The sequence below is a fragment of the Ambystoma mexicanum genome, chromosome 4p (genome assembly GCF_040938575.1).
Source record: "Ambystoma mexicanum isolate Mex_15411 chromosome 4p, UKY_AmexF1_1, whole genome shotgun sequence".
In the NCBI taxonomy this organism is placed as follows: Eukaryota; Metazoa; Chordata; class Amphibia; order Caudata; family Ambystomatidae; genus Ambystoma; species Ambystoma mexicanum.
The window spans coordinates 302,138,271-302,164,112 of NC_090927.1; the positions used below are offsets into that span (position 1 = coordinate 302,138,271).

General features: G+C 46.8%; 1 protein-coding gene across 7 annotated transcripts in view; it reads left to right on the forward strand.

The window, feature by feature from the left end:
- Positions 1–25,842, forward strand: part of ITSN2 (intersectin 2) — a 2,589,317-nt gene that overhangs the window by 1,899,862 nt on the left and 663,613 nt on the right. For all 7 annotated transcript variants that reach the window (XM_069605851.1, XM_069605856.1, XM_069605854.1 and 4 more), the window contains one exon: positions 19,416–19,582. In XM_069605851.1, the coding sequence (XP_069461952.1) occupies positions 19,416–19,582 (167 nt within the window). The remainder of the gene's footprint in view (positions 1–19,415; positions 19,583–25,842) is intronic.

A 25,842-nucleotide genomic window follows, 5' to 3' on the forward strand; every position in this document is an offset into this window, starting at 1 on the left:
TAACTTGAGGTGTCCTGCCCTGTAGCTGGGCTCATCGTGGCACCGTGAGTGAGGAATGTCACTTGCAACATTGTGGCCTTGGCGGTAGCAGTCCCTGCCAGGCCGATTCTGCTCACTCAGCAGCTTGCAGCTTTGAGATCTCTGTAAAAGGAGTTTGTGTGCTGGATTGATCTGAGGCCTATGTAAGCTCTGGTTATTCTTCCAATATGTTTGTTCAAGGGTTAAAAGCATGCAATGAGCGGTCCGGTCCCTTGAGTGCTCCTGTCCATCCAGAGAGTAAATACCAAGTAGCGTCTGCAAGCGTATACACACGCTCTTCTGGCATCTTGTGTTTCTGCGGTGCAATAGCAAGCCTATATAAAAAATAACAAACGTGCAAACAGGAAGTGTGTCACTGTCCTCTAGCTCATAGAACTGTACGCATATGTTCTTCGTGTGGATTGGTGTGTGTGTGTCGATTGTGCTTATGCACATGTGCTTCCTGTATAACGCAGCTATGTCGTCATGGAGTCTCTAACGACTTGCAGCATGGCTTGCGGAAACGTCAATCGAGTTGGTCCATATAGTAGTCTCCAGCTCGGTCTTGGTTGTTGTTGGTTGTGTTGGCTAAGGCTCTTGCGGGATTGAGCGGACGGATGGCTGGATGTCTGTCGTGATGTGAGCTTACGTTGGGAGCGGTGGGACCGGGTGCAATCTCGGATAGTCGATAGTTCTGTCGGGAGTGCTTCTTCCGGTTAGGGGCCCCATCAGGAGGGAACGGACAGTCCCTTTGAGGAGGTGACTATTTCTGTGGTGAAATTGGATGAATCGCTGCAACTGTTTAAGGCCTTCAAGGCTACGGCAAAACCTTTGAGTCTAGTGACCCAGCAACCAACAGCCCCCTTTACCTCATTATGTCACGCGCATGCCATCCTGGCGCTTGTGGTGTTCATTGCATTTGCGCGGCGTTGAGTTACCCGACACATTTCCCACGCCGTCATCTTGATTGTCTAGTTTTCTGTCCGCTTTCTCTCTGCTTCCTACTTTAGCTCTACCCTTTCTTTCGACTGCGCGTTGCAACCCCTTGAGTTTGCTTTCGCTTTGGGTTAACACTCCTTAGTTTTTAGTTTTCCGCTTGCAGCTGCTGCTGCCTTCTTTCTTGCGCTTTCATTCCTATCTGGCTCTTCTGTCCTTTTCGGTACCTGGCCCTCGCCCTTCTCTGTTATTCTTTCCTGTCGCCAACCCTGCTACGGTCCCTTGTTCTTTTTGTTTCGCTTTCCGGCCTTCTAATTCGGTTGCTTCTGGTCTCTCTCATTGTGCCTTACCCTTCTGTGTATTTTCTGTCTTTGCCTTTGTGCTTTGTGCTTTGTTTCTTACGGCGCTCTGCTCTGTTGTGCCGGAGTGGATCTGGGTTTGTTATTAAGCTCTCCTGCTGTTTCTTGTTTTCCCAGCCTAGTCCAATAAGGCCCTGTTGGTTTCGTCGCTTCATTCCTATCGTGATCCACAGTGGAACTACAACGGTCTTCATACAAGAGTTTTTTTTTTTTTAGCCGCTGGCTTTTTTCCTCTTGTTTCTGGCATTCTCGGAAGGGGGTCCTGTGTTCTCTGTCACTGTCCGGCGACACAGGGGCTTCATTCAGAGGAAAGCCGTATCTCTACCAGAAAAAGAAGACCTGTAGACGAAAAAGAGACAAGAGGGTCGAGTTTACTTCGGAAGGATCAGGTGAGGAGAAGGAGGAGGGGATTTAACAGATCTAGAGGATTCCTTTGCTGAGAATCCCATTTTTTCTGACAGTTTGCAACGCCAACCAATAACCACCATGGATACAGCTGCACAGATAAGAGTTAATAAATGCTGTGCAGGGTTTGTCCCAGGAAATCTGCGCCCTGAAGACCAAGAATGACAACCTCAAACAGATGGTAACTGCCCGAGAACAACCCCAGACTGAATTACCTCCCATGCCTCTAGCTTCTGGGAAGTTTGATGGTAATCCCAGGTGCTTTAAAGGTATGGTTCGCTCAGAAAAATTATTGGCCAAAACGATGGGCAATAATAAAAATATCTAAAAAAATATATATTTTTTAAGTCCCTATGTAAAGTATTGAGCAAGTGAAGCTCAAACTTTAAAATGGGAAGCACTAGGGGGCATCCATTTTGTGAAATGGATGCTGCCTGTGCTTGCCTTTGCGGCACTAATGAAGCAAAAGCCAGCCAGCTGTAGTAAACAAAAGCTACCACTGGGTGGCTTTTGTTTCATTGGTGCCAGACTTGGAGGATGGAGACCAGAGACTGCAGGCAGGAAAGCTGCAGCTGCATCTCGGTAAGTGCAATTTTTTTTTTAAATAAGGACTAGCTGCAGGTTTATTTCTAAGTTTTCCGGGCTGGAGGAGCCTGGATAACTTAGAAATAAAACCGCAGCTTTTAAAACGTATTTCTGTTTACGGTAGCTTCAGCTTGGATCCCTGTGGGCTCCAAGCTGAAGCTTCCGCAAACAGAAATACAACGTTGTTGTATTTAAAAACGCTGCAGGTTTCTTTCTAAGTTTCTCGCGCTCCTCTGAGCTGAAGGACCCTGAGAAACTTAGAAAGGAAAACTGCAGCGTTGTTGAAACACAACCGCGTTGTGTTTCTGCCTGCCTTGGTTTCACTTTGGGTCTCCGGGGCTCCCCAAACCAAGGCAGTCAGAAACACAACGCGGGTGTTTTGAAATGCTGCAGTGTTTCTGCCTGCAGCAGCTTTCACTTTGGGGCTCTCGGGCTTTACGGGGGAGCCCGCGAGCCCCAAAGTGAAAGCCGCTTCAGGCAGAAACACAACGCGGGTGTTTTGAAATGCCGCAGTGCTTCTCACTACGGCAGCTTTTGCATGGAGTCTCCTGGGCTCTGCCAATCCTGAGGGAGTCCAGGAGACGCCAAGCGAAAGCTGCCGCAGTGAGAATTACTACGTTTTTGTATTTGTAAATGCTGCAGTATTTACAAATCCAGAAATGTTGTAATTCTCACTGCGGCAGCTTTCGCTTGGAGTCTCCTGGACTCCCTCGGGGTTGGGGGAGCCCAGGAGACTCAACGCGAAAGCTGCCGCTGTCAGAATAACAACGTTGTTGTATTTATGATTTCCGTGGTTTTCCAACCACGGCAATCACAAATACAACAACGTTCTATTTTTAATTGACGCGCCTCGGTTTTTTGCCTTCATTTACGTTTTCTGTGCTTCCCTGGGCTTGGGGAGCACAGAAAACATAAAATGAAAGTGAAGGCAGCCTCCTCAGCTCTGCTCTGGCTGCAGTAATGAAAAGCTCCCAGGAGGGGGCTTTTGCTGCTTGTTTAGTGCCGCAAGGGCAGAGCTGAGGAGGCTGCCTGAAATCACAAAATGGATGCTCCCATGTAAACACTTTGAGCCTCGTTTTCTCAAAGTGTTTACATAGGAACTTCCATTCAAATTATGTCTAAACTATGTTTTAGACTATTGCCAATCATTTTAGCAATTAATATTTCTGAGCGAACCATTCCTTTAAGGAGTTCATGGAAGCATGTATAATTCATTATACTTTTCAACCCCATACTTATGCCTCCGATCAAGCCCGAATAGGATTTTTGGTGTCCAATCTTACAGGCAATGCTTTGGCCTGGGCTACCCCTCTGGTGACAAGTGCCAGCCCTCTTTTGCAGGACTATGGTGCCTTTACGGCACAGTTCAAACAGACATTCGAAAGACACGCAACGTCTCAGGTGGCCAGCAAGAAGTTGTTGGACATCCGGCAAGGTTCTGCTGACCTGCTCAGTTACATTACCCAGTTTAAGAATGTGTCTGCCGAGGCCGGTTGGCCTGAACCCGCACAATACACCATATTTAGTAGAGGACTCTGAGAAGAACTTAAAGACGAGCTTGCTCGTTTCCCTCGGCGAGCCACGTTTTCTGACCTTCTGACCAAAATTGTACAGATCGATTTTCGGTTATGTGAATGAAGATTCGAAAGGAAGAAAGGAAGACCTTTTAGTTCCTTTTCCGACATTCCGTCTGCCTCCCCTTCCACTCCTCGCCTTCCGAAGGAAGAACCCAGGCAGATCAGAACCACAAGAGGCCCTCTTACGCCTGAAGAACGCAAGAGGCACAGGTATAAGAGCTTGTGTTTGTATTGCGGTTTCCGATGCTCATCTATTAAGGGATTGCCCTGAGGTACCTCCCCGTCCTTCGGGAAACGATCGACCTTGAAACTAGCTGGGGCGGGTTTTCGAGGTCAAGTAGACAGTCCATATGTCTCTGTAACAGTCTCATCCGCAGTTCCTTTTGAGGACAACAGACTCATGGTGATTCCAATTCTACTCAGGGTCAAGAACAAGCTGGTAAACACGTTGGCACTCTTGGACTGTGGAGCTGCCGGTTGTTTCATGGACATAATTTGAGCAAACCAGACCGGTATTGATCAAGTGGAAAAGGAAGACGACCAAAAGGTAGAAGGGGTTGATGGAACCCCTTTCAGTTCTAGAATGATTACACACGCTGCTACTCTAATGGAAATGACCATCTTACAACTTAAGAAGGTCATTCAGTTTGACCTGATTCGTGCCGCTCACTTTCCGGTAATCCTGGGGGTATCTTGGCTCTGCAGGCACAATCCTGCTATAGATTGGTCTCGCAATTTGATCACCTTCAATTACAGTCACTGTCGGAAGTCCTGCTCTATGGAAAGGACACACAAGTCTATGAAGGTTGTGATAAGTACCAGTATTCCCCACAACCGCTTGGAGTCTACCTGATACCTACCAATATGCACCAGTTTAGGAAAGTGTTAATTGAAAAGGACCCTCAAGAGCTACCGCCTCATCGTCCCGAGGACTGCAGCATAGACCTGCAACCCGACGCCTTGGTACCTTTTGGGCGCATGTTGTTTTCCCTCTCCCTAAGGGAGAAGGAGGAACTCAGGAGATATTTGGACTCAAAACTACACAATGGGTTAATCCAACCTTCACGTTCACCTGCAGGTGCTTTGTTGTTTTTTGTCCGTAAGAAGGACACGAGTGAGTTGAGGCCTTGTATCAAGGCCTCAATCGTGTTACCATAAGGGACAGGTACCCCAAGCCCCTCATTAGGGATGTCCTTGAAGTGGTGCAAGGAGCTGTCATTGTTTCCAAATTGGACTTGAGATGAGCACATCTGCTCCATGTCCGAGCAGGGGTCAAATGGAAGACCGCTTTCCGTACCCCGTTTGGTCACTACGAGTACAAGGTCATGCCCTTTGGTCTCGTAAACGCCCCTGCTGTTTTTCAACGGTTCATGGATCGTATATTCTCCGACTTACTGTGCCACAACACTATTGTCTACCTTAATGACATACTGGTCTATTCACCCAACCGACAGGCCCATCAGGAACACCTTCGGCAAGTACTTCGACGTCTCCAGGAACACCATCTACTGGTAAATCCCGATAAATGCTTGTTTGAAGTAACCTCTGCGCCTTATTTGGGCTTCATCCTCACCGAACAAGGGGTCGAGAGGGATCCCATGAAACTGTCTGCAGTACTTAACTGGCCTTCACCTACTTCAGTAAAGGAAGTCCAACGCTTTCTTGGCATAGCCAACTTCTATCCCCGGTTCATTCCCCGGTTCCCCAGATTGGTCCTTCCCAGTCCCTTCCATTCATCGTGGAGACTGATGCTTCTGCGGCTGCCATAGGAGTGGCTCTTCTACAAGAACATGAAGGAGTTGAACACTCGGTCGCCTATCTCTCTCAAACTTTAAACCCCTTTTAAAATAGATTAACTATTCGGTAATCGAAAAAGAATTGTTGGCAATGAAGACCGCCTGTGAGGAATGGTGTCACCTTCTCCAAGGCACTTTACATCCTTTCCAGCTCAGGACCGACCAGAAGAACCTTAGTCATCCAAAAAATGGAGTGTGGAAACTCCCTGCAAGCCAGGTGGGCCCATTTCTTCGCGCAATATGACTTTGTAGTCACGTATCTCCCTGGAAGTAAGAACATTCTGGCCGATTAATTGTCTAGATATCCCTATCCTGGTTTGTCTAGCGATCTGAAGGCCGAACACGTTCTGGCTAAGGATAAGATAGTGTGTTCAGTCTCGGCTTTCCTTCAAGAGGTTAAGGATACCACCGTACTTTTGCAGAGTGATCCCAAGACCAGGACTTGTGACGTTCTGCATCGACGGAACGGTTTCATTTTCGTAAACGACAAACTATTCCTTCCAACTTATTCACTCAGACTAAGTGCTCTTCAATGGTGTCATGACAGCAAGCTGGCAGGCCATAGAGGTACTGCCTCTACTATTGATCTTCTGCAACGACAGTTCTTATGGCCGGAAATAGCCACTGAGGCCAAATCGTACGTTGCCTCCTGCCCTGTCTGTAGCAGGGCTAAGTACAACACTCAAAGACCTCTCGGTTTACTCCAGCAAAGTCTGCCTCTCACAAGACCCTGGAGCCATCTTTCTATAGACTTTATCATGGGCCTTCCCCTATCTGAGGGGTGTACATGCATCATGTTCACGGTGGACTCTTTTTCAAAGATGGCGCCCTACTCCCCATTACCAGGCATTCCTACTGCTGCTGGTATGGCGTCTGTTTTTGCCAAAGATGTATTCAGGCTCCACGGCTTACCAGACAAGATCATCTCAGATTGGGGTAGCCAGTATACATCTCGCTTCTGGAGGGCTCTATGTAACAAGGTAGGCATAGACAGAGCTTTATCCTTGGGTTTTCACTCTCAGACTAACAGCCAAACTGAGCGTCTGAATGCTTCATTTGAGCAGTATCTTAGATGCGTTACCAACCATCTACAGGATAATTGGGTATCCCTGCTGCCCACTGCTGAGTTCTCATATAATAACGCTAAACATTCTGCGATCTCCATCAGCCCTTTCTTCTGCAATTACGGCTTTCACCCGCTTGACATCTTTCCTTCTGATATGCGTGCTACTACTGTACCTTCAGTTGATGGACTTCTATCCACCATAGCTGATGCCCATAAAACAGCTAAGGAAGGTGTGAGATTGAGCCAAGCCCGCTATCAAGTGCAAGGTGATGCACACTGCCGCAAAGCCCCCACATGGTCACCTGGAACTAGAGTGTGGTTGTCCACCAAGTTCCTCCCACAATGGTTACATCCTTCTAAACTATCACCCCGCTTCTTGGGTCCTTTTCCTATAGCAAAGATGGTCAATCCTGCGGCTTACCGTTTGCGATTACCAAATGGCATGAATCGGATATATCCGGTATTCCACACCTCTCTGTTGAAGGAATGCCAAAAGTATCCGGATGGCAGGACTATGCCATCCATAAAGCTTCCACTGATGACACCCCCGAAGAATATGAAGTTGCTAAGATCTTGGACTTTAGATACAGGAAGGGTCGATTGGAATATTTGATCCACTGGAAGGGGTATCCGCATGTGGAAAGCTCATGGGAACCCTTGTCACAGGTACATGCTCCAATTTTGGTTCGTTCCTACCATCGCACCCATCCAGGCAGATCCTGGGGTCTGTCCCCTGGAAAGAGGCATACTGTCACGCGCCTGCCTTCCTGGTGCTTGTGGTCTTCATGGCGTTTGCGCCGCCATTGAGTTACCCGGCACGTTTCCCACGTTTCGCTTTGGGTTAACGCTCCTTAGTTTTCCGCTTGCAGCTACTGCTGCCTTCTTTCTTGCGCTTTCATTCCTTTCTGGCTCTTCAGTCATTTTTGGTACCTGGCCCTCGCCCTTCTCTGTTATTCTTTCCTGTCGCCAACCCTGCTACGGTCCCTTGTTCTTTTCGTTTCGCTTTCCGCCCTTCTAATTCGGTTGCTTCTGGTCTCTCTCATTGTGCCTTACCCTTCTGTGTATTTTCTATCTTTGCCTTTGTGCTCTGTTTCTACGGCGCTCTGCTCTGTTGTGCCCAAGTGGATCTGGGTTTGTTATTTCCAGACACTTACCTTGTGAAGCTCTCCTGCTGTTTCTTGTTTTCCCGGCCTAGTCCACGAAGGCCCTGTTGGTTTTGTCGCTTCATTCCTACCGTGATCCACAGCGGAACTACAACGGTCTTCATACAAGAGGGTTTTTTTTAGCCGCTGGCTTTTTTCCTCTTGTTTCTGGCATTCTCGGAAGGGGGTCCTGTGTTCTCCGTCATTGTCCGGCGACACAGTGGCTTCATTCCGAGGAAGGCTGTATCTTTACCAGAAAAAGACCTGCAGAGGGAAAAGAGACAAGAGGGTTGAGTTTACTTCGGAAGGATCAGGTGAGGAGATGGAGGAGGGGGATTTAACGGATCTAGGGGATTCCATTGCTGAGAAACCCATTTCTACTGACACATTCTCAACATTTTCCTGATGTAGTGGCTATTTCATGACGGAAGTCAGTCATTTTTTGGCTTCCAAAGGCATGCAAAGAAACTCCATCCATCCTGTAAGAGGCTGAGGATCACAGAAAGGTCAGTCTTCTGGTGCCATTGTACCCTCTTCACTCCCAAAACCACTTTGAAGTTTCATCACCTTATTTGATGCCGGAAGGAGGGAGGATATCCCAGCATGTAGAAGAGTGCTGTTCCAATACTACAGATGCTTGGGCACTTCAAAACAGTGTCTGAGTTATTTTCCCATTCCTAAGAAGACTTCTAGACCACTCCCATCCACAACAATTTTCTCCATAGGACACTTTACAGGGGGCACAATTTCTCTCATCAAAAGCCACCATAGAGCATGTCAAGGTGGCTGAAAGGCACAAAGAGTGGTACTCCCCTTAATTCTTTGTGCTCAAAAAGGACTGGGAATTGCACTGCCCCACCTTTAAGATCCATAAATCAGTTCCTCACAAAGGACAAGTTCAAGAAGGTGACCAAGTTTTAATATTGCCTGATGTGACTGGACTATACAACACTTATCTCCCTGCGCACATCCATCTAACAGCAGCTCATATCCGAGCACACATCGAATAGGAAAAAAGGTAAATATATTGATTGAAAATTAAAAACAACTTGGGTGCATGGGAAATAACGCAACCTTGACACGAGATTGTCAACAATAGACAAATGGTATCCAAGGTTTGGATACCCCTGTCCCCTGCACACCTTTATGCTGTGTCTTAGAATGGATTTCTAAACTCTGGCCTGATGAACAGATGTTTAAAAGGCCACCCTTGTTAGATGAACAGGGGAACACTTCTGGGAAGATAGCCAGACCAATTTACTAGAGCAGTCAAGACTAAATCTCAGGAGGAGTGAGAGTGATCAGGGTTCTCCAATGAGCACACACAGTATACAAAAACACACTATTTATTATAGGCCCACTAACAACACAAATGAATCATAAAATGCAATAGTAAAACACCACACTATGTAATATATATACAGTCACTGTAGTCCGTGCGAGAAAGCTAGTAACTCCACTTATACCTGTAAAGGAAAAGCAGGATTAACTTTTATAGCATAGACAACCTCCAGAGATGGCAACACTAAGATGAATGGAGCCTTGTGCTCTATGTTCAATGCGTGCATAAAATCGCTTGGCCTTACTTAAAGTTCACAAAGTACTTCTTAGGATGCAGGAAGAAGTTAGGGGAAGAATTCTGAAGGGTGTGGGTTTCACTGCGCAGCGTACCCAAGATGGGCAACATTTTTTCACCCTCCCCGAACTACAAGCTATGTTTAGACACACAGCACTTCTGTAATAGCCAATGCGTTTGGCGGTGGCGTGGAGGTGTGGTCTATCTTTGGTTTAAAGTTTTCCCTATTGTTTTTATCAAAGCCGGTGTAATTCTGGTCCAGTCAGCCGACGGAGGATCGACTTTGTTTACCTTGAAGGTAAGTAAGGACACAAGAGTGGGTTGAGCAATCCACAATGCTGTGCTGCTTTGTCTCCTTCTCCTTGAGTTGTGCTAAAGTATTCGGTTTTTGAACTGATTCACATCGAATGTAGGAAGCCCTATACTATCACTGTGTTCATATTTGCGGGTTCGAGGGTACGTTTTACTCTGTCCCTGCTGTCGGACATGTGGTGAGGCACAGTTTGAAACAAAGGGACATAAAATTATAACGGAGCATTCATGTTCCTTTTTTCTTGTCTGCTCCTTTGTTACTTGGCACTTTAGTACATGGAAGCACTTCAAACGATGAGCATTAACGATAGAGGCCATTTGGGTTTCGCTGACTGTCGTACAAACGGGTAAGCAAGCATGTGGTTTGGCATGTCGTATTGTTGGGTCAGAGTTGTGTTGCTGACGGCATGTTGGGGCTCCTCCTCCGGTTTGGTTTGTCTTTACCACGGTGGCTCTGGGGGCTACACTGGTCACAGTCTATTTGAACAATGAGTATACTGGCTATAGTAGCATGTTTTGAATAGTGATGTCACTACTGGAATGGGCACACATAAACGTAAATGTCACGCATTGGCAGCTGTCTGGTTAAATATATTTAAATGTTCTCTTTAGAAACATCGATGCTACCCTGTCTACATTTAAATTATTCTGTCCTGAAGAGGATGTTCCACCATTAAGTATGGGACAATGAGAGCCAAGACTTGAGCCGACACGACATTAGGGATGAACATTTGATCTTCAAAATCCTTTGATATTCAATGAATTCTAGTATTGACCTGACAGGCAATTTATAACTGTGCAGGCTTTATTCAAATGAATAGGTGTGGACATCTTTGTGATAGTGTCACACCAGGTCCAATTGTGACCTGAATTGTAGAATTGCTATTACTATATAGCAATGTCTTTTGTTTTAAGGTCGTCTTTGTAAGCATGTGGTTTGAGAGTTTAGAGTGTGGGCCTGGCAGTAATGTTTGAGGGTTATGCACTAACACATGATCATTGTACGTAGCAACGGGTTAATTGCCAAATTAATGGCATGTTTTGTTTTTTTGCTTTCTATGAAATTAATTATATCAATATGAAATGAGAGATTGTGTGTATGTATAAAAAATATTTACTTGTTTATAAAAAATGATCTGTTTTTGTAAATGCTAGAGGGTATCTACAGGTCTGGCATGAAGGAGCTGCCACTCTCGATTCGGTGTAAGAATGAAGAAAAAGCGAATGCAGCAGACCTCAGGGCACTGGAAGGAACGTGGGAAAACTACCTTCATCGACAGTCACTGTCACACAGTGACACAAGGGTACCCAACTATCATGGTACAACGCACCCTCCTATCTTGCGACCCAAAGTTGCTGGGACAGCAAAATATTCCCACAGACTATGGAGGATCATAGCAGTAGCAACAGAGCGACTCTCGGCTGGAGAGGGGAGAGATGGCTTTTTGCGAATCATTGGCAATGGAAAGGAGGTGGCATGTCAAGCACTGCGGGCAGGTCTGGACACTGCAGACCTGGACACTGCAGATTTTCTAGGCCGTGCCATGGGTACGTCAGCAGTTCAGTGTTCTCATCTAATGGCCGAACCAAACTTATGGACATAGCATTTGATGGTGAGCACCTGTTCGTTCTGAAAGCCAATCAGTCTCTAAGGAAAATTCAAGGACTCAAAATAACTGCGAAATTGCTAGGTCTAGCGGTGCAGCAGCCTACCAAGCAGATATTCTGCTCTTCCTCTAGGGGTAGAGGTTACAGATGGTATGTTCTGTTTGGTAGAAAGGCACAGCTCCCGCAAACCAGGCAAGAGCAAAGGCGTTTCTCGCATCCTGGACGGTGCAGAGGGGCCAGCCGACTGCCGCTTTGAGTTCTTCCCACATGATTCTCTTGGTGGAGGGAGAGTCTGAGAGCACTCTGTGATGAATCCTGCTTAGTCATCACTAAACTCCAGCATAAAATCTCCTCCCATGTGGCCAGGGGGAAGGCAGATGCTACCTGATCCTAACCTTGGGGGTGGTATCATGCGAAGGATCACATGGGAGGAGATGGTTGTCAGGGCGAAGTTGTGACTCCTTTGGGAGGGACGTGGTATTCATCTTTTTGTGAGGATGAGAGTCCTATAATTCCCAAATATCTAATGGCATGCTGTCATTGCACAAGTCCCTCCCATGAAACTCACCAAAGAAAATGCTATGAAAAGTCATCTAAAAAGAATAAGGTGTGCTGTGCACCTTGGCAGTTCAGGAATTGAATATGACATCCTCTAATTGTCATGTTTCTGTTTTAGGTAGAGGTCCTAACCACAATATTAAATCACAAACCTTTTTCATAACAACCCCTAACTCTGACAACTTCACAAAGCAGTCAAAACTAACTAAATATCAAAAGACCAACACCACTGTGGACTTCAAGATGCATAATACCTGTGGTACTGGGACGAGGAAGGACTCCAGGTCAATGATAATCAAAGGTGTTGTTGAACAGAATGTGCAGTCTGGTTGTTGTAGACCAAGGCAGAACCAATCTGGAGTGCTGAGATTGCCGCTGAAGCAGAAGCAAGAACGCCAGCTAGTGCTGATGCGAGAAGTGAAGGCCTGCAACATTGCAGAGTGCGGGCAGTAGGTAGCGGCATCGGGAAGAGAAGCCCAGCTGAAGGGGAGACATGCTGCCAGCCTGAACTGTGGCACTTTGGTGTGCAAAAGGACATGAAGAACCAACAGACCTGGCAGAGCTCCAGAGAAGAGCTGTGCAGTCTGCTGGAGTTGCGCAGGAGCTGGCAGAATGTAGGTGGTCCGCAGCAGCAGCAGACTGTGATGCAGAGACGCCAGAGAAGACCAGTGATTTGGCCTGAAGTTAAAGGTGACGCTGGGGTGTTCCGAGTAGGACAATTGTCAGTAAACTATAATTTTGAATACCGAACAAATGATGTACAGAGGCGACTAGGACGCATTCCCCTTTAGTAGGATATTAACTGTGGGATACCTGTAAACCTCATAGCCAACAGCCAAGGACTGTAAAGAAACCGTCAAGAGGCAACTTAAGCGCAATTCTCCTTTCTTGGTTTTCCTGTTTGGGGAGGCCTGTAACCCACATTGCCAAGAGACTGTAAAAAGAAACGGCCATTGTTCAGCTCTCCTCACATAGGATACTGGTATGGAAAATCTTGGAACAAATATTGCCACTAAGATCAATTGTAGTTGTATGAGTTTTTCTTCCTGGCAGGCGAGTACACCAGGAAAGGGATCATAGTAGTTAGTCCTGGCAGGCGAGTATACCAGGAAAGAAGATGATGATTTGAAGAAGCGTTTGTGGCAAAAAGGTGTGGTGAAAAGAACTTGTTTCCTCTATTATCATTTTGACCAACTGTTGCATCACTAAAGGTAGTTACTGTGCTATCCTGACAAAGTATTCCATTTGAAAAATGAATGTGATATGCTAATAATTGCTTTATATCTTGAGGAGAACGATTGCCTTGGTTTATGAACTTGTGTTTTTTGAGAGCGACTTCTCCAGCATTGGATCTTTCATAGATTCACTTGCTGTGAATATTCCCCGTCATCAGGCTGGGAATCCTCAGTAAAATAGTGCAGTTTAAATTAAACTCAAATTTCAGTCAATTTAGTGCTCTATCGTCATCGTTTCGGGTCATACTGCCCACACCCAATAGGGAACACTCCCTTAACGCTGCTCCTGTCGGCCATCTTCAGATTCTTTTATTGCATGTTAGTGTTGGGAGTCCTCAAACATCTTCTTCATCAATTTTCTTCGAATAATATACTAATCGTTAGACAACTGGCAACGTGGTATCAACAAAGTTCCCACCGCCGGTGAACGTTGAAGACAAGTTCAACTATGCAGCTGGGCCAACCTCATGGCGGAGTCCACAAGAAAGTGCCTGTTCAGGGCGTGAACCCGGTGTGGACTGAACGACTATGTGGAGGACCACCACAAAGAATGCCTCTACTGCCTTCACCCGCATCATGTCATCAAGTACTGTGATATCTGCCAGTCTGTGTCATCGAAGATGCTTAAGGATCGTCATCGCCATCTCGTCGCTTGGCTGGTGGACCCCGGCGAGGCCTCTGATTCGGCTTCGGTACAAAGTCATGCCTCGTTATGGCAGAGCAGGACGGCCCAGCGAACCACCTCAAGTAAGAGGTACAGATTGCACGACAACCAAGCCACAAGCGTTAAGAGGCAGAAGGAAGCCTCCGGCGAGAGCTCGAGATTGTCCCACAAGGACCGGCCCCCCACAAAGGTTGGTACCCAGGGTGAACCATGGCAGGAAAAGGAACAAAGCTCTTTCCATCGCCCCAACGAAGCACCAAGCTTGAGATCCAGCTCCAAGTCGGTTGAGCATTCCTCTCTGACCTTATTGCATTCGGCTTCGAAGCAGTCTTCTTGGCACTCCAGGTCGTCCACGCCAAAGTAGTCGATCGCCGCTTCCTCGTCTGCAAAGCCGGCAGCTAAGTCTACAGACTTATCATCGACGGCAAGGCCATCTCAAACATCGTCCACGCCAAAATCTTCTACGTCATCTTCTACAAAACTGTCAACTCCAAGACCGTTGACCAAGACGGCAAGACCGTCATTAACCTCAACCTCGATGGCTATGACCACGAGCACACAGACTACGGGTGCCTCGTCCACCATACCATCGTCGACGAGACAGGAATCTCGCCAGCCCATTGTCACCACAGTTGTTTGCCCAGAGATCAGCACCGACACAGCAGAAGCACTGGCTGATTGCCAAAGATCTGTGTACCCAAACCTGGGCGTAGCTCTATCAGAGGAAGAGGACACTGTTGTAGAACACTGTTGTACCAGAGCAGCCATCCCCTCCTAGGGCTCTGCCACTGAGGAGTCCCCCCTCATGGGCAGGCAAGCCTTGTTAGATCACCACCTTTAACACCCCTGCCGTCAGCAGGGCTGATGCAGCCTCCTCAAACTCTGCCCCAATGGGCTTTTAAGCTATCAGCAGAAGCAGTCCAGCATCCACTATCGTGCCCTCAGTGGAACATATTGTTGGATCTGTTATCAACTCTGGAAACCTTGCATACACTCCCCTTGAGAGCACCAGTGGCCGAACTCAGCTAGCAGAGGCCAGAGTTAGTGACTGATGAGGGAGCAGACATGGAACCTGAGGGGGTCACGTCTCATACTCCTTCCGACACAGACGAGTTTGAGGATTTCGTCACTGCAGATGGTGAACCAGATGAAGTTCCTCTCGGGGACTCTTCCCCCCCCCCCCAACGAAATAGGAACGCTCCATGCGCTTATGTCCAGAGCATCCACAATGTTCGGTTTAGCTCAGGAGGAGCAAAGAAAGGAAACGCAGGAAGTCTGTCATGACGATACCACTACTGGAAGACATCTGGGAAGACGGCCTGGTAGCCATGACACACCTGGCAACTGCACCTCCAAAGAAAGATCGGTTTGACAAAAAGTACAGTGCTCCAGAGAGCGCTGCGGCCTGTCTCTGCACCCAGCCTATTCCAGACTCTATGGTTTCGGTGGCAGCCAGAAAGAGGTCGACCAACCCATCTTCATCCTGCTCAGTGCCCCCAGACAATGGGGGCAACCACCTTGGCGCCTTCGGCAAAAGGATCATCACAACGGCTGCCACAACCATCAAGGCGGCTAATGCTATGGCCATACTCTCCTGCTTTGATTGCGAGTTATGGTACAAGTTGGGACCCCTGTCAGGATTCTTGCCCGAAAACAAGAAGCAAGAGGCTTTGGACATTCTGCATGAGGGTGTAATCGCATCTGACCACGCCATCACCGTCTCCGTCGACATCGCAGACACAGGCTATCGCCAAATGGGGAATGGAGAGGTCCTGTGCCAACAAGGTTGGCTTAAGGCCACGGACTTCAGACCAGATGTCCAATCCTGGGTTACGGATATGACTTTCGATGGCACAGCCCTGTTCGGAAAGAAGGTGGATGAGGCCTTACAGGCCATAAAGACGGACACTGAAACCACCTGCTCCCTTGGCACATTGCAGCACAAGTGCCAGTCCTTTCGGGCAGGGAAGGGGCGTTACAATAGAACTTCACGGGACAACCGCAGCATGTATCGGTCATCCTCATCCTACAAGACACAGTTTTCATCTGGGGACCAGTACAGGAAGCGAACCCAGTCCTACAAGGGTTCCCAAACACGCTGATGCTCCTCCCAGCCTAGGGGCCAATCTGGGAAGCAGGCATGACCGTCCGAGAGCCGGGGACCCCCACTTCAGCACCCTAGTGGAAGGTCGTGGATCAGACTTTGTCGATGAATAGGCTCAAGTAACATCCGACGAATGGGTGCTGTCCCTCCTCCATCAACAGCACTCTCTGGAATTCACAGAGTATCCTCCGGACATTCCTCCTGTGCAAAGACTAGAAAAATTGCAGCTCCTTCTAATACAAGAAGTGCAGTCTCTACTAAGAAAAGGCGTGGTCGAAAATGTTCCCAGGGATGAGAAACTGAAGGTGTATTCGCACTACTTCCTGATTAGAAAAAAGGGTTCACTCAAAAAGCCAGGGGGTTGGAGACCCATCCTAGACCTAAGGGTGCTCAACACGTTTCTAAGGCACAAACCTTTTGTATGGTAACTCTGCAGCAATTGTTCTCTTATCTTCAGCAGGGGGATTTCCTAGCGCCCCTCGATCTCAAAGACGCTTACTTCCACATCCCTATTCGCCAATCACACCGGCGCTACCTTCATTTCATGGTGGCAGGAGAGCACTATCAGTTCAGGGCGCTTCCCTTCGGGCTCAGATCAGCTCCTCAGGTTTTCACCAAATGCCTTGCACCAGTGGTGGCTCACCTGCGGCGGAGAGGGGTCCACATCTACCCATACTCGGACGACTGGTTAATAAGAGCCCCCTGCTACTCGCTGGCAGATTCCAACACCACCGTCACGATCCAATGTCTTCAGCAACTGGGATTCCCCATCAACTTCCCGAAGTCTCAGCTAACCCCCTCTCGGACGGCACTGTACCTCAGAGCACGGCTAGAACCCAGCGCTTGCAGCGCCAGACCCTCGGACAAGAGAATAATGGCCCATCTGCAGATGGCGGATTGCCTTTGCAAAACCAGGTTGACCTCAGTCCGCAGCTACAAGTCTCTACTGGGGATACTGTCTTCATGCATCTCACTGGTCGTCAACTGCAGATTACGCATGAGGTCAGTGCAGGAATTCCTGGAGGAATTCCTGGATGCCAGATTGTCCAAGCTTCAGGCTCCTGGGAAGACTGAATCACGCTGACGCCAGCGTTCAGGAAGAGCCTGCTCTGGTGGATAGTGAGAGAACACATCCTTCAAGGTGCCCCTTTCAAGCTTCCGGGCCATCTGATCACCGTAACCATGGATGCTTCCCTGGAAGACTGGTGTGCCCACTGCCATGGTCAGCACAGCAGAGGTTTGTGGTCAGAGTCAAGGGAAGACCAGCACATCAACCTGCTGAAGCTACAAGTGATATTCTGGGCACTAAAATCTTTCCTCCCCCCTCCTCAGAGGGAAGGTGGTTCGGAACTACACGGACAACACAACGTCCATGTTTTACATCCGCAAGCAAGAGTGGGACCAGATCGCCACAGCTTTCCAGGGAGGCCCAAGTGCTCTAGCATTGGGCACTACAACAGAACATGTTCCTGATTCCCCTCCATCTAATGGGAGATACACAAGGACCAACTACACCTGTTGTTCCAGAAGTGGGGCATCCCAGAGATCGACCTGTTTGCCACACGTGACAACAGCTGCTGTTGTTGCGTGTGACAAAAGCTGGACAAGAGGTGCTTCCCTCAGTCTCATGGCAGGACTGAGTTCAAGCCCCAGGCTTTCTCCGGCTCCAAGGGGGTTCTGTGACCATGGTTCACAGGGGCCCGACAGGTCACCCAGCGACAACAGGAGAAAGCAGCAGAGGATGTTGCGTGTGTTTTTCCGCTCCCCATCCTCTTTTCCCTGCCTCTGATGTCAAAAAGCAGTGACGTCACAGTGGGGGAACACAGCTCATCTCTGGGGGGCCTTTTGGCACTGTTCCAGGACACCTGAAATCGTTATGTCAGCAACTTGTGGCTCCTATCCGTGGTCTCCACAGGCTTCAGTCTTCCTCTTCCTTGGTCTCCACCATCCTCTCCTCCTTTTCGTCAGATCGGGTCCCCAGCTCTTTCACGGGAGGTCCTTTCGCTTTTAGAGATGCATGCAATAGAGCCGGTTCCTCTTTCAGACAGGGACTCTGGGTACCATTTCATGACTTTTGCGGTACCCAAGCACAACCAGACTGGCCTGAGGGTTGTCCTGGACCTGTCATTTCTAAATATGTCTTTACTGTTGGAATGCTTCATGATGATTACTCATGCGCGCATAGCAGAGTGTCTGTGTGCAGGAGACAGGATGTGTTCCCTGGACCTTAAGGATTCATACCTGCATGTGCCCATCTACCAACACATCTGAAGTTTCTGCGGTTCATGATTGTCGTGCCACTTTCAGTACCAGGTGCTGCCCTTCAGCCTGAAACCCGCCCCTGGCGTCTTCACGAAGTTGATGAACGCAGTGGCAGGTCTTCTCCGCTTGGAGGGCCACCATTTGTACCCTTATTTGGACAACTGACTGGTGAGGGCGGTTTCACCCGAAGGAGTGGTGCACTCCTGCCAGAGAATAGCGGATATCCTTCATCAGCTGCAGTTTCCCTCAACCAGAGAAAGTCTACATACCTTTGCGAAGCATTATTGTTGATTCTCAGTTTGCTCTAGATGCCCTCTGTGGTCGGCAAATTCTTATAAATGTTTTGGTGCAATAGGCTTGCCCTCGCTCTTCCCCCTGCATGAAGGTTGTGCTGTTGTGGGGTTTTCTAAGCTGAGGAATCCGTGGGATGATACATTTTAGTCTTTTCCACATTTTATTCTTCGCCCTTCTAGCTTGTCACTCCCTTTGATAGCTCTTCATACCATTATGTTTTGCCTACTCTCAGCTGCTGAGCACGGGGGTAAAAGGTGGAACACAGAGTTCATGGGATGCAGTGAGCTCACAATATACATTCCATGACATAACGTCCTGTCCAAGGTCATTAAAGTCTATAATGCCAAGCAGAGCTTAGATGGACTTGCTGTGTTCCCTGGTGATTTAAAAAAGATCAACTGGCATTGGAGGATAGGTGTAAGATGACAAATCTGTGGGCGGAAGGAGTAATCCATGTGAAAGAACATTACTAAAGGTAAGTAATTTGTTTTACTCACTACAGTCATTGCTTTACTCCTTGGCTGCTAGTCCTCTTCTTGCCATGCGCCCCTCCCACCATCACCCTTTTAAATGCTTGAACTCTTATCACGCCAATGAAAGGACTGAAGCATGCAGAAGGGAGATGCCCATTGTGGGTGGGTCTATTCATGCTTCCGGCGTACTATTTAATATTCGGGCCGCTGCACAATCATGCACCTTCGGCATGGGATGGATTGTCGCCAAAAGAATAGAGCCAAGGGAACTGTGCACTAGGTGTACAGCATTCACTCTTATCCATGAACCTAAGTAATGCGAGGCAATTGTTTTGGTGTGACTGCATTATGTATTTCACTTCTATTGACCCCTATTTTTTGTAATATGGAAGTTTGTGATGAAAATAATTTGTAATATGAATAAAAGCAAAATTTTCTTTCTTAGAATATGTGTCACTCTACGCGTACACAAGTGCAGAACCTGGTGATTTGACTTTTGCTGAAGGAGATATCATTATAGTGACTCAAAAAGAAGGTGAATGGTGGACAGGATCTATTGATGGTAGAACCGGTATCTTCCCTTCGAATTATGTTAGACTAAAGGACAATGAGGTAAAATATTTAAATACTGCTTGTGTAATTAACCTTTCTGTGTATATCTTGAAAACTGTTTGATTTTTTTTTACCTACTTTCCCAAGCTGTAAATACAACTTAAGAAACTGATTTTGTAGATAAATGTATAATACATTTTTAATTAAGTGAGAATGTAAGTAATTAGGTTTCAACACTACACTTCTTCGAGAACACTTGGCTCCAGAAATGCTGTACTAGTACTAGTGTCCCCAACTTCAACAAGAAACGGCAAGGAAGATCCTCTTTTTCAGTTCTGGTCACGAAACTAGCACACCCTACCCAAAACTTTCTGCCTGGAAGTGAACCTCACTTTCAGGAAACCACTAAAGACTTTGCTTTTCAACTTTGAAAGAAATTAAAAATAATAGCAACCAACCAAAAACTGTGTACCCGAATCAAGGGCTACAAGCAGCAATTTCCAAAACTCTTGGCAGCACCATCTGTGGGAAACCAATTTGATTCATGGAACCTCTGCTGCATGACACTGGTCTGCACCTTAATCTCGGTGAAATCTACAACTGAGAGCCAGGAAGCAACAACATCCTCACCCCTCCACCCCCCCCTTATTCCTCTCTGCCCCCCATTCCTCAACTATCTCCTCACTACTAAACTCTTGCATCCTTACATCTCCCATGACCACGTGGTCTAGTGTACTTAACAGATTCAGACTCTATCCATCTTCTATCAACAGCCATGCTGTCAATTTTTGCCCTTCACAATCCGAGAGCTGCCTATATGGCTAACCTGCACTAACAGTACCAACCAAAAACAACCTAGAGATGTTCATATCGGCAACAAGGTAATGGGTACTTCTGATCTGCATCCATCAACACCAAAGGTTTCTGTACCTGCCTACTGCTATTCAAATAACACAGCTTGCCCTCCTTTCTTACAGAGCTTTGCGCATCAAGGCAAACATCATTGGCAGAAGTGTGCTATATAAGACCACTTTACATTTCCAGGCGTTTCTGTCATCTGGTGATATATAGGATCCGCTGAATATAAGTGTGATATAAATAAGTGTATTAAAGGTATTTTGTACATGTATTTTATTTTAGCCTCATCAAATAATCTTATAACTAAGCGTTAAGCCCACAGCGAAACAAGACCTTTTATCGAGGATCCCCGGGCTCATAGCACCCAATCTGGTAAGCCGGAGGGTCTCTTAACGTTATTAGCACCCCGGGTTGCCAATCCGGTAACCTGGGGTGCTGAGAGCATTGCATTTTCATTCAATGAAAATACTTCAGTAAGATGGCCACCATTGATCTGGAAGGCGTTGTCCATACAGAGGCCCTCTTCCATTTCCATGACGACCACAACGGACCAGGAGCGGAAGCAGCAGCAGCAGTGGTGGCAGCATCTGCCGCTGCTGCAATCAGGTAAGTGTGTGATGGGGATACAAAAGGAGATGGGATGGTAAGGGGAAGATGGCGGGCGAGCGAAGCAATTAGGCAGTCTGGAGCGCGGGCTAACATCAGGAGATTCAGCCCGCGTTTATTGTCTCCTGATTGGATGCTTTTCTAAAACAAATTGCGTCTCTGTACAAATCCAGATAGTTATCTCGACATGTTTCAGTTCATATGGAATTACTCAGAGAACATTCATCAGGAGAAATGTAAAAAGAACGAAGATCCCAATAAAAACAATCATATCTGGTTATTACAGAAAAGGTGGACACGTGCAACCTGTGGGTGTAAAGAGAAAGAACAAAGGATAAGCTCAAGGTAGCTAAATGGTTTCGTTGTAGTCACTAATAAGTGAACTAGAGGACCAAAGATAAAGGGGGTGGTACCTTCAATGGTGCTTGTGGGGGCTCACAACTTCAGTCGTTCATGTCGTAGTAGGCTGATAAATAGCTCCTACTCCGTATCTAATGCAAGAAAAGCACTCATTATTATAGCTTTTAAAATGAGCGAAAAACCAATACTCAACAAAATCTCAAGTGGTGCATAGTAAAGTTTTCATCAAAAACAGAAGAAGAAATGTGGGAAAAGCCACTTCGCTCACCTCAATGCGACAATCACCACTGTAGCAAAATGGTGGTGTGCTGAAAAACAGCTGAAGCTGGGCAGCTGCTCTGTAATATGGTCATCATAGTCGCCAGGCATTAAGCATCTGGCATAGGTCGCTTGAGAGAGGTCACTCCGTCCCTGGAATGGAAAAGAGTTAAACATAATCTCATAATCTCAATGGTGATCGTAGCTAGGAGCAAGTGGGGCGAGATGGTAGTGGACCTGTAAGTAGGTGGGGGGCAGTTACCAATGCAGAGTCTTTACAGTGGCCCATTCACTAACGAGGGTGTGCATCCACACACCTCGCCCTGCAAAAACGCAAACAACGGTCTTTATAGGATACATGTGTAAGAAGAAACAGAGACGCTGTTTGAACTGTTCTGTGTGTCTCCACCTACTTTGCTGTGAAGAATGACCATTGATTGTAATTTACGATTCCCTATATTTTATGTATTTAAATTTTGTGTATAAATTTGAGATTTTGGCAATTTAATAGCATTTTAACTTTGTCTACTTCTGATTAAAACTGTATGAATTGATTTGAGAAGGTTTTCATTCACTGTTTAGCTTCTGTGTAGTGCAACCTGTGTTTTGAGCTCTGTCTCACTTATATATTGTTAGCTCTTGACACTAGGACTGATGTCCATGAGCTTGCCGTCATTTGCCTGTGGCTCTTTAACTGACGCTATTTAGTCAAGGTCATCTAATGCAGTGCTACGAAAGAGTGTTACAGGCACCATGTAAGACACCAGAGGTTTATTGGATGCATATTACATTTAAGCTTGAAAAACAGGCATGAGTTTGCACAGGGACAGCATCATAGGCTTACTTCTAAGGAGGTGGTGTGGGGTTGTTAACAGGTAAAGAATACACTTTTCCCAAACACAATTTAGAGAATTTCTACACACTATATGTTTGTAAAAATAGATTCTTTATTTCAATAATGGCATAAGATAAAACCCTACACTAACAGCTAAGTAAACTTTCTAGAAAGGAAAATGCAATCACATTTAAGTAAAACACTTCTCCAGCATGGATCTTTTGTAGATTCACCTGCTGGTTAAATATTCCTCGTCGTCTGGATGGGAATCCTCGGTAACTGAGCAGTTTTCATTTGAATTTGAAAAACTGCAGTCACATTTATGTTCTGTTATAGTCATCTTGGGTCATCTTACCTATTGGTCAGTAGTCAATGTCTCCCCTAGCTTCTCGCCTAGATACCAACTTCAGATTTTTACTTGGCATTCAAGTGTTTGGAGTCTTCTTCCAGTTCAAGTTTTCTACTTCCATTTGACAATTGTCTACAAATGTTAAAATTTTACAGGTTGCTTTTTGGACCTAACGAAAAATTAGATGAGTACTTTTTCTTCTGGGGTTTTAAGTAAGTCCTACATCCATTGGGGACTCCCCGGCAGGAGACTTGTGTCCCCCTTTGCCAGCCGCCTCGGGTTGAGGGCTGTGGAGTGTTGTTTCTTGACCCACCATGGCCGATTCAGAGTCTAGAGAAAGCCTTTTCATGGCGCGTTCCACCTGCCACCTTATAAATATATACCTCAAAGACCAGCATGAGCCTGTACTGTCTCTATCTGGAGCACAATGTTAATTTGCATTCCATCTGTCACTCGTTTTAAAATAAAAACTTGAAAGTCCATCACACAAGTTTATTGGCTTGTCTGGGTGAGGGGACCGTGGCCGCAGACTCAGCTTGTGTTAGAGGTCATGCTTCACTCTGCCACAGCAGTACCCAAGAGCTTACCCTCTAATCTAAGAGGTTCAGATCCCACATGCAGGTTTCTGGTGGTAAGAGGGTGAAGAAGGGAGATACCACCCATGCTCAGTTTGCCCAGAAAAGGCAACCACACCACAGAAATCATCACATATGCAGCCTACTTGATTGATGAAGGCTGTTGTGATGGCTTTGTCAACAGCTTCTTCAATGGCACCCAGCATCCATAATACCATTGTCCACAGCATGCTCTTTGCCCATGAAGCACTCGTTGATGAAGATCCCAGTCGATGACCCCATCAATGCCTTCTCAGTAGACGGTGGATTAAGCCTAGCCAAGTCTCCTCCATCTACGGCGGTCCCCATCGGCTTTCAAAGTTCTGTCGAAGAAGACTGCAACCTAGTCAACGATGGAAACCCTGTCGACCAGACCGTCGTCTACTGCTATCTCTCCGGCGACGACCATGAACTCCACTCATCCATGAGCTCACCCTACAAAGAAACGGGAAGAACTGCTATTTACGCTAGTACCTTAATGTTACCCCAGCTATTCCGTGTCCCTCACATATGCCTCCCAATGACATTTTGGAGCACGATTGACACTGACTTTGAGAGCCCGGAAGGAGTTTTCTCAGAGAAGGAAGTGGACTACTTTTCCTTGTTGATTCCTGTGAAACCTCCTCATGTGCCCTCTTCCATTTTTCATCTGGCACAGCCACCTCGTGCATCTCCTGTACTCGCACAACCGATGCCTGTTCTCAGCCATCCAGAGGCCCACTACCGCTCAATGGATATTTTGTAAACTTTGCAAAACTGGTATTGGAACAGAAGTCTAGAGTTCTGTCCATTCTTCCTCCGCAGGATCTGCTTAATGTTCGGCCTACACTCCATTATTACATACCTTTAAGTTTCTTCGGATTCTGAGTAAGGGGAAGACAAGACTGGGCATCCATCCATCCATTCATTCATTCTTCTTCCAGGGATGAGTTTAGCAATTTGGTTTCACCAGATAGTGAGCCTAGCGACCTTCTAGTCAGAGATTCTCCACCTAATGAGATTGGGATATTTCACACTATCATGTCCAAAGCAGCCAAGATGTGATGTTTGACTGACTCCCCACCGCAGAGAGGAAGGAGGGTTTCCTCTATCAGTGCAGGTAGCAGACTAGAAAGTATGTAGACTAGATTCCTGTTGTTGACATCTGGGAGGATGGGTCTTTACCATAAAAAGCCCATCTACTGCTCCCCCCAAAAAGGACAGATTCGACAAAAAATAATAGGGTGCCTGAGGCTTCTACAAGTGTCTGCATACTCAATATAGTCCTTATTCTGTGGTTTAGGGGTGCAGAAGTAGGACGCTGACACAGGGGTGGCATTCTGGTTGATAAAGACTTTTATTATAAAGAAAATAAGGAAAACCCCTACTTGTTCCTGTGACTAGGAGGGGTTGCCCTACCTCAACAAAAAGACTAAGAACTCTGTAATGATGTCAGTTGAAATCAAAATAATCCACCGTCCTGTGTCAAAACGCGTATAACCTCTAACAAACGTTGCCTGCAAGAATGGCTCCCTTTCCAGGTTTCAGTTCTCCGCAAATGGCCAACATAAGGTTCCAGGTTCAATCAAAGTAAAAGTTCAAAGTTCCAACAGAATGATCTCTAGGCAATGCCATGGGGAATGACTCCCTTCCCCTGATCACAATATTTGCAATGCCAAGAGGTTTCTCCTCTGCTGGCTCTCCACAAAGTTCCCAGTACCAAGGACACCTTGTCTCCCTTGGCTTCTGCAGGTTCTCAAAAACACCAGGGGCGAAGAACCTCCTTCCCCAGGTTACAATATTCACAGTGCCAAGAGGACACCTCTCCTCTCTTGGCTTCTCAGGATTCTTAAAAACAGCACCAGGCGGAATGGCTCCCTTCCCTTTGTTACAATGTTCACAGTATTCACAATATACAGTTCACTAGCTTCTTATCACCCCTAGCCTGCCTGTTATCCTCTCCTGCCAAGGGCTAGGTCCGTTTTTCTTCCTCCAACTGGGTCAAGGGTAATATTTTTTCTTCCCCGTATTCGGTCTTCCTGGCATAGCCAACCTGGTTCGCCCTTCACCCAGGACATGTGTCTTGGAAGACTGTAGCACAGTTCAACTGCCAACCCTGGTATACTTTCCTGTCCTTTCTGTTCCAGCGCAGGATTCCTGCTCCCTGCTCCTCCAAGGAAGGCTTAGCAACATTTCCTAGTTTCCCTCCTCTATTTCTACTTTAGATGGACCAATCGGATATCTGCCACCACTAGACTGTTCCTTGTGGTTCTCAAAGGTGATCATCATCCCTATGCGCTTCTCTCTTGTCAAAGTACTGATTTTTCGGCTTCCTTGTGGGTCAATGCAGTGCCTTGTTGCTAGAGTACTAGGAAGTGGATCTTCACTTGAGTAACTCCTAATCTTCCTCATCCCAGTACTTACTAGTGAACTGCTAGGTTGGCAATATCTTGTGACTCTA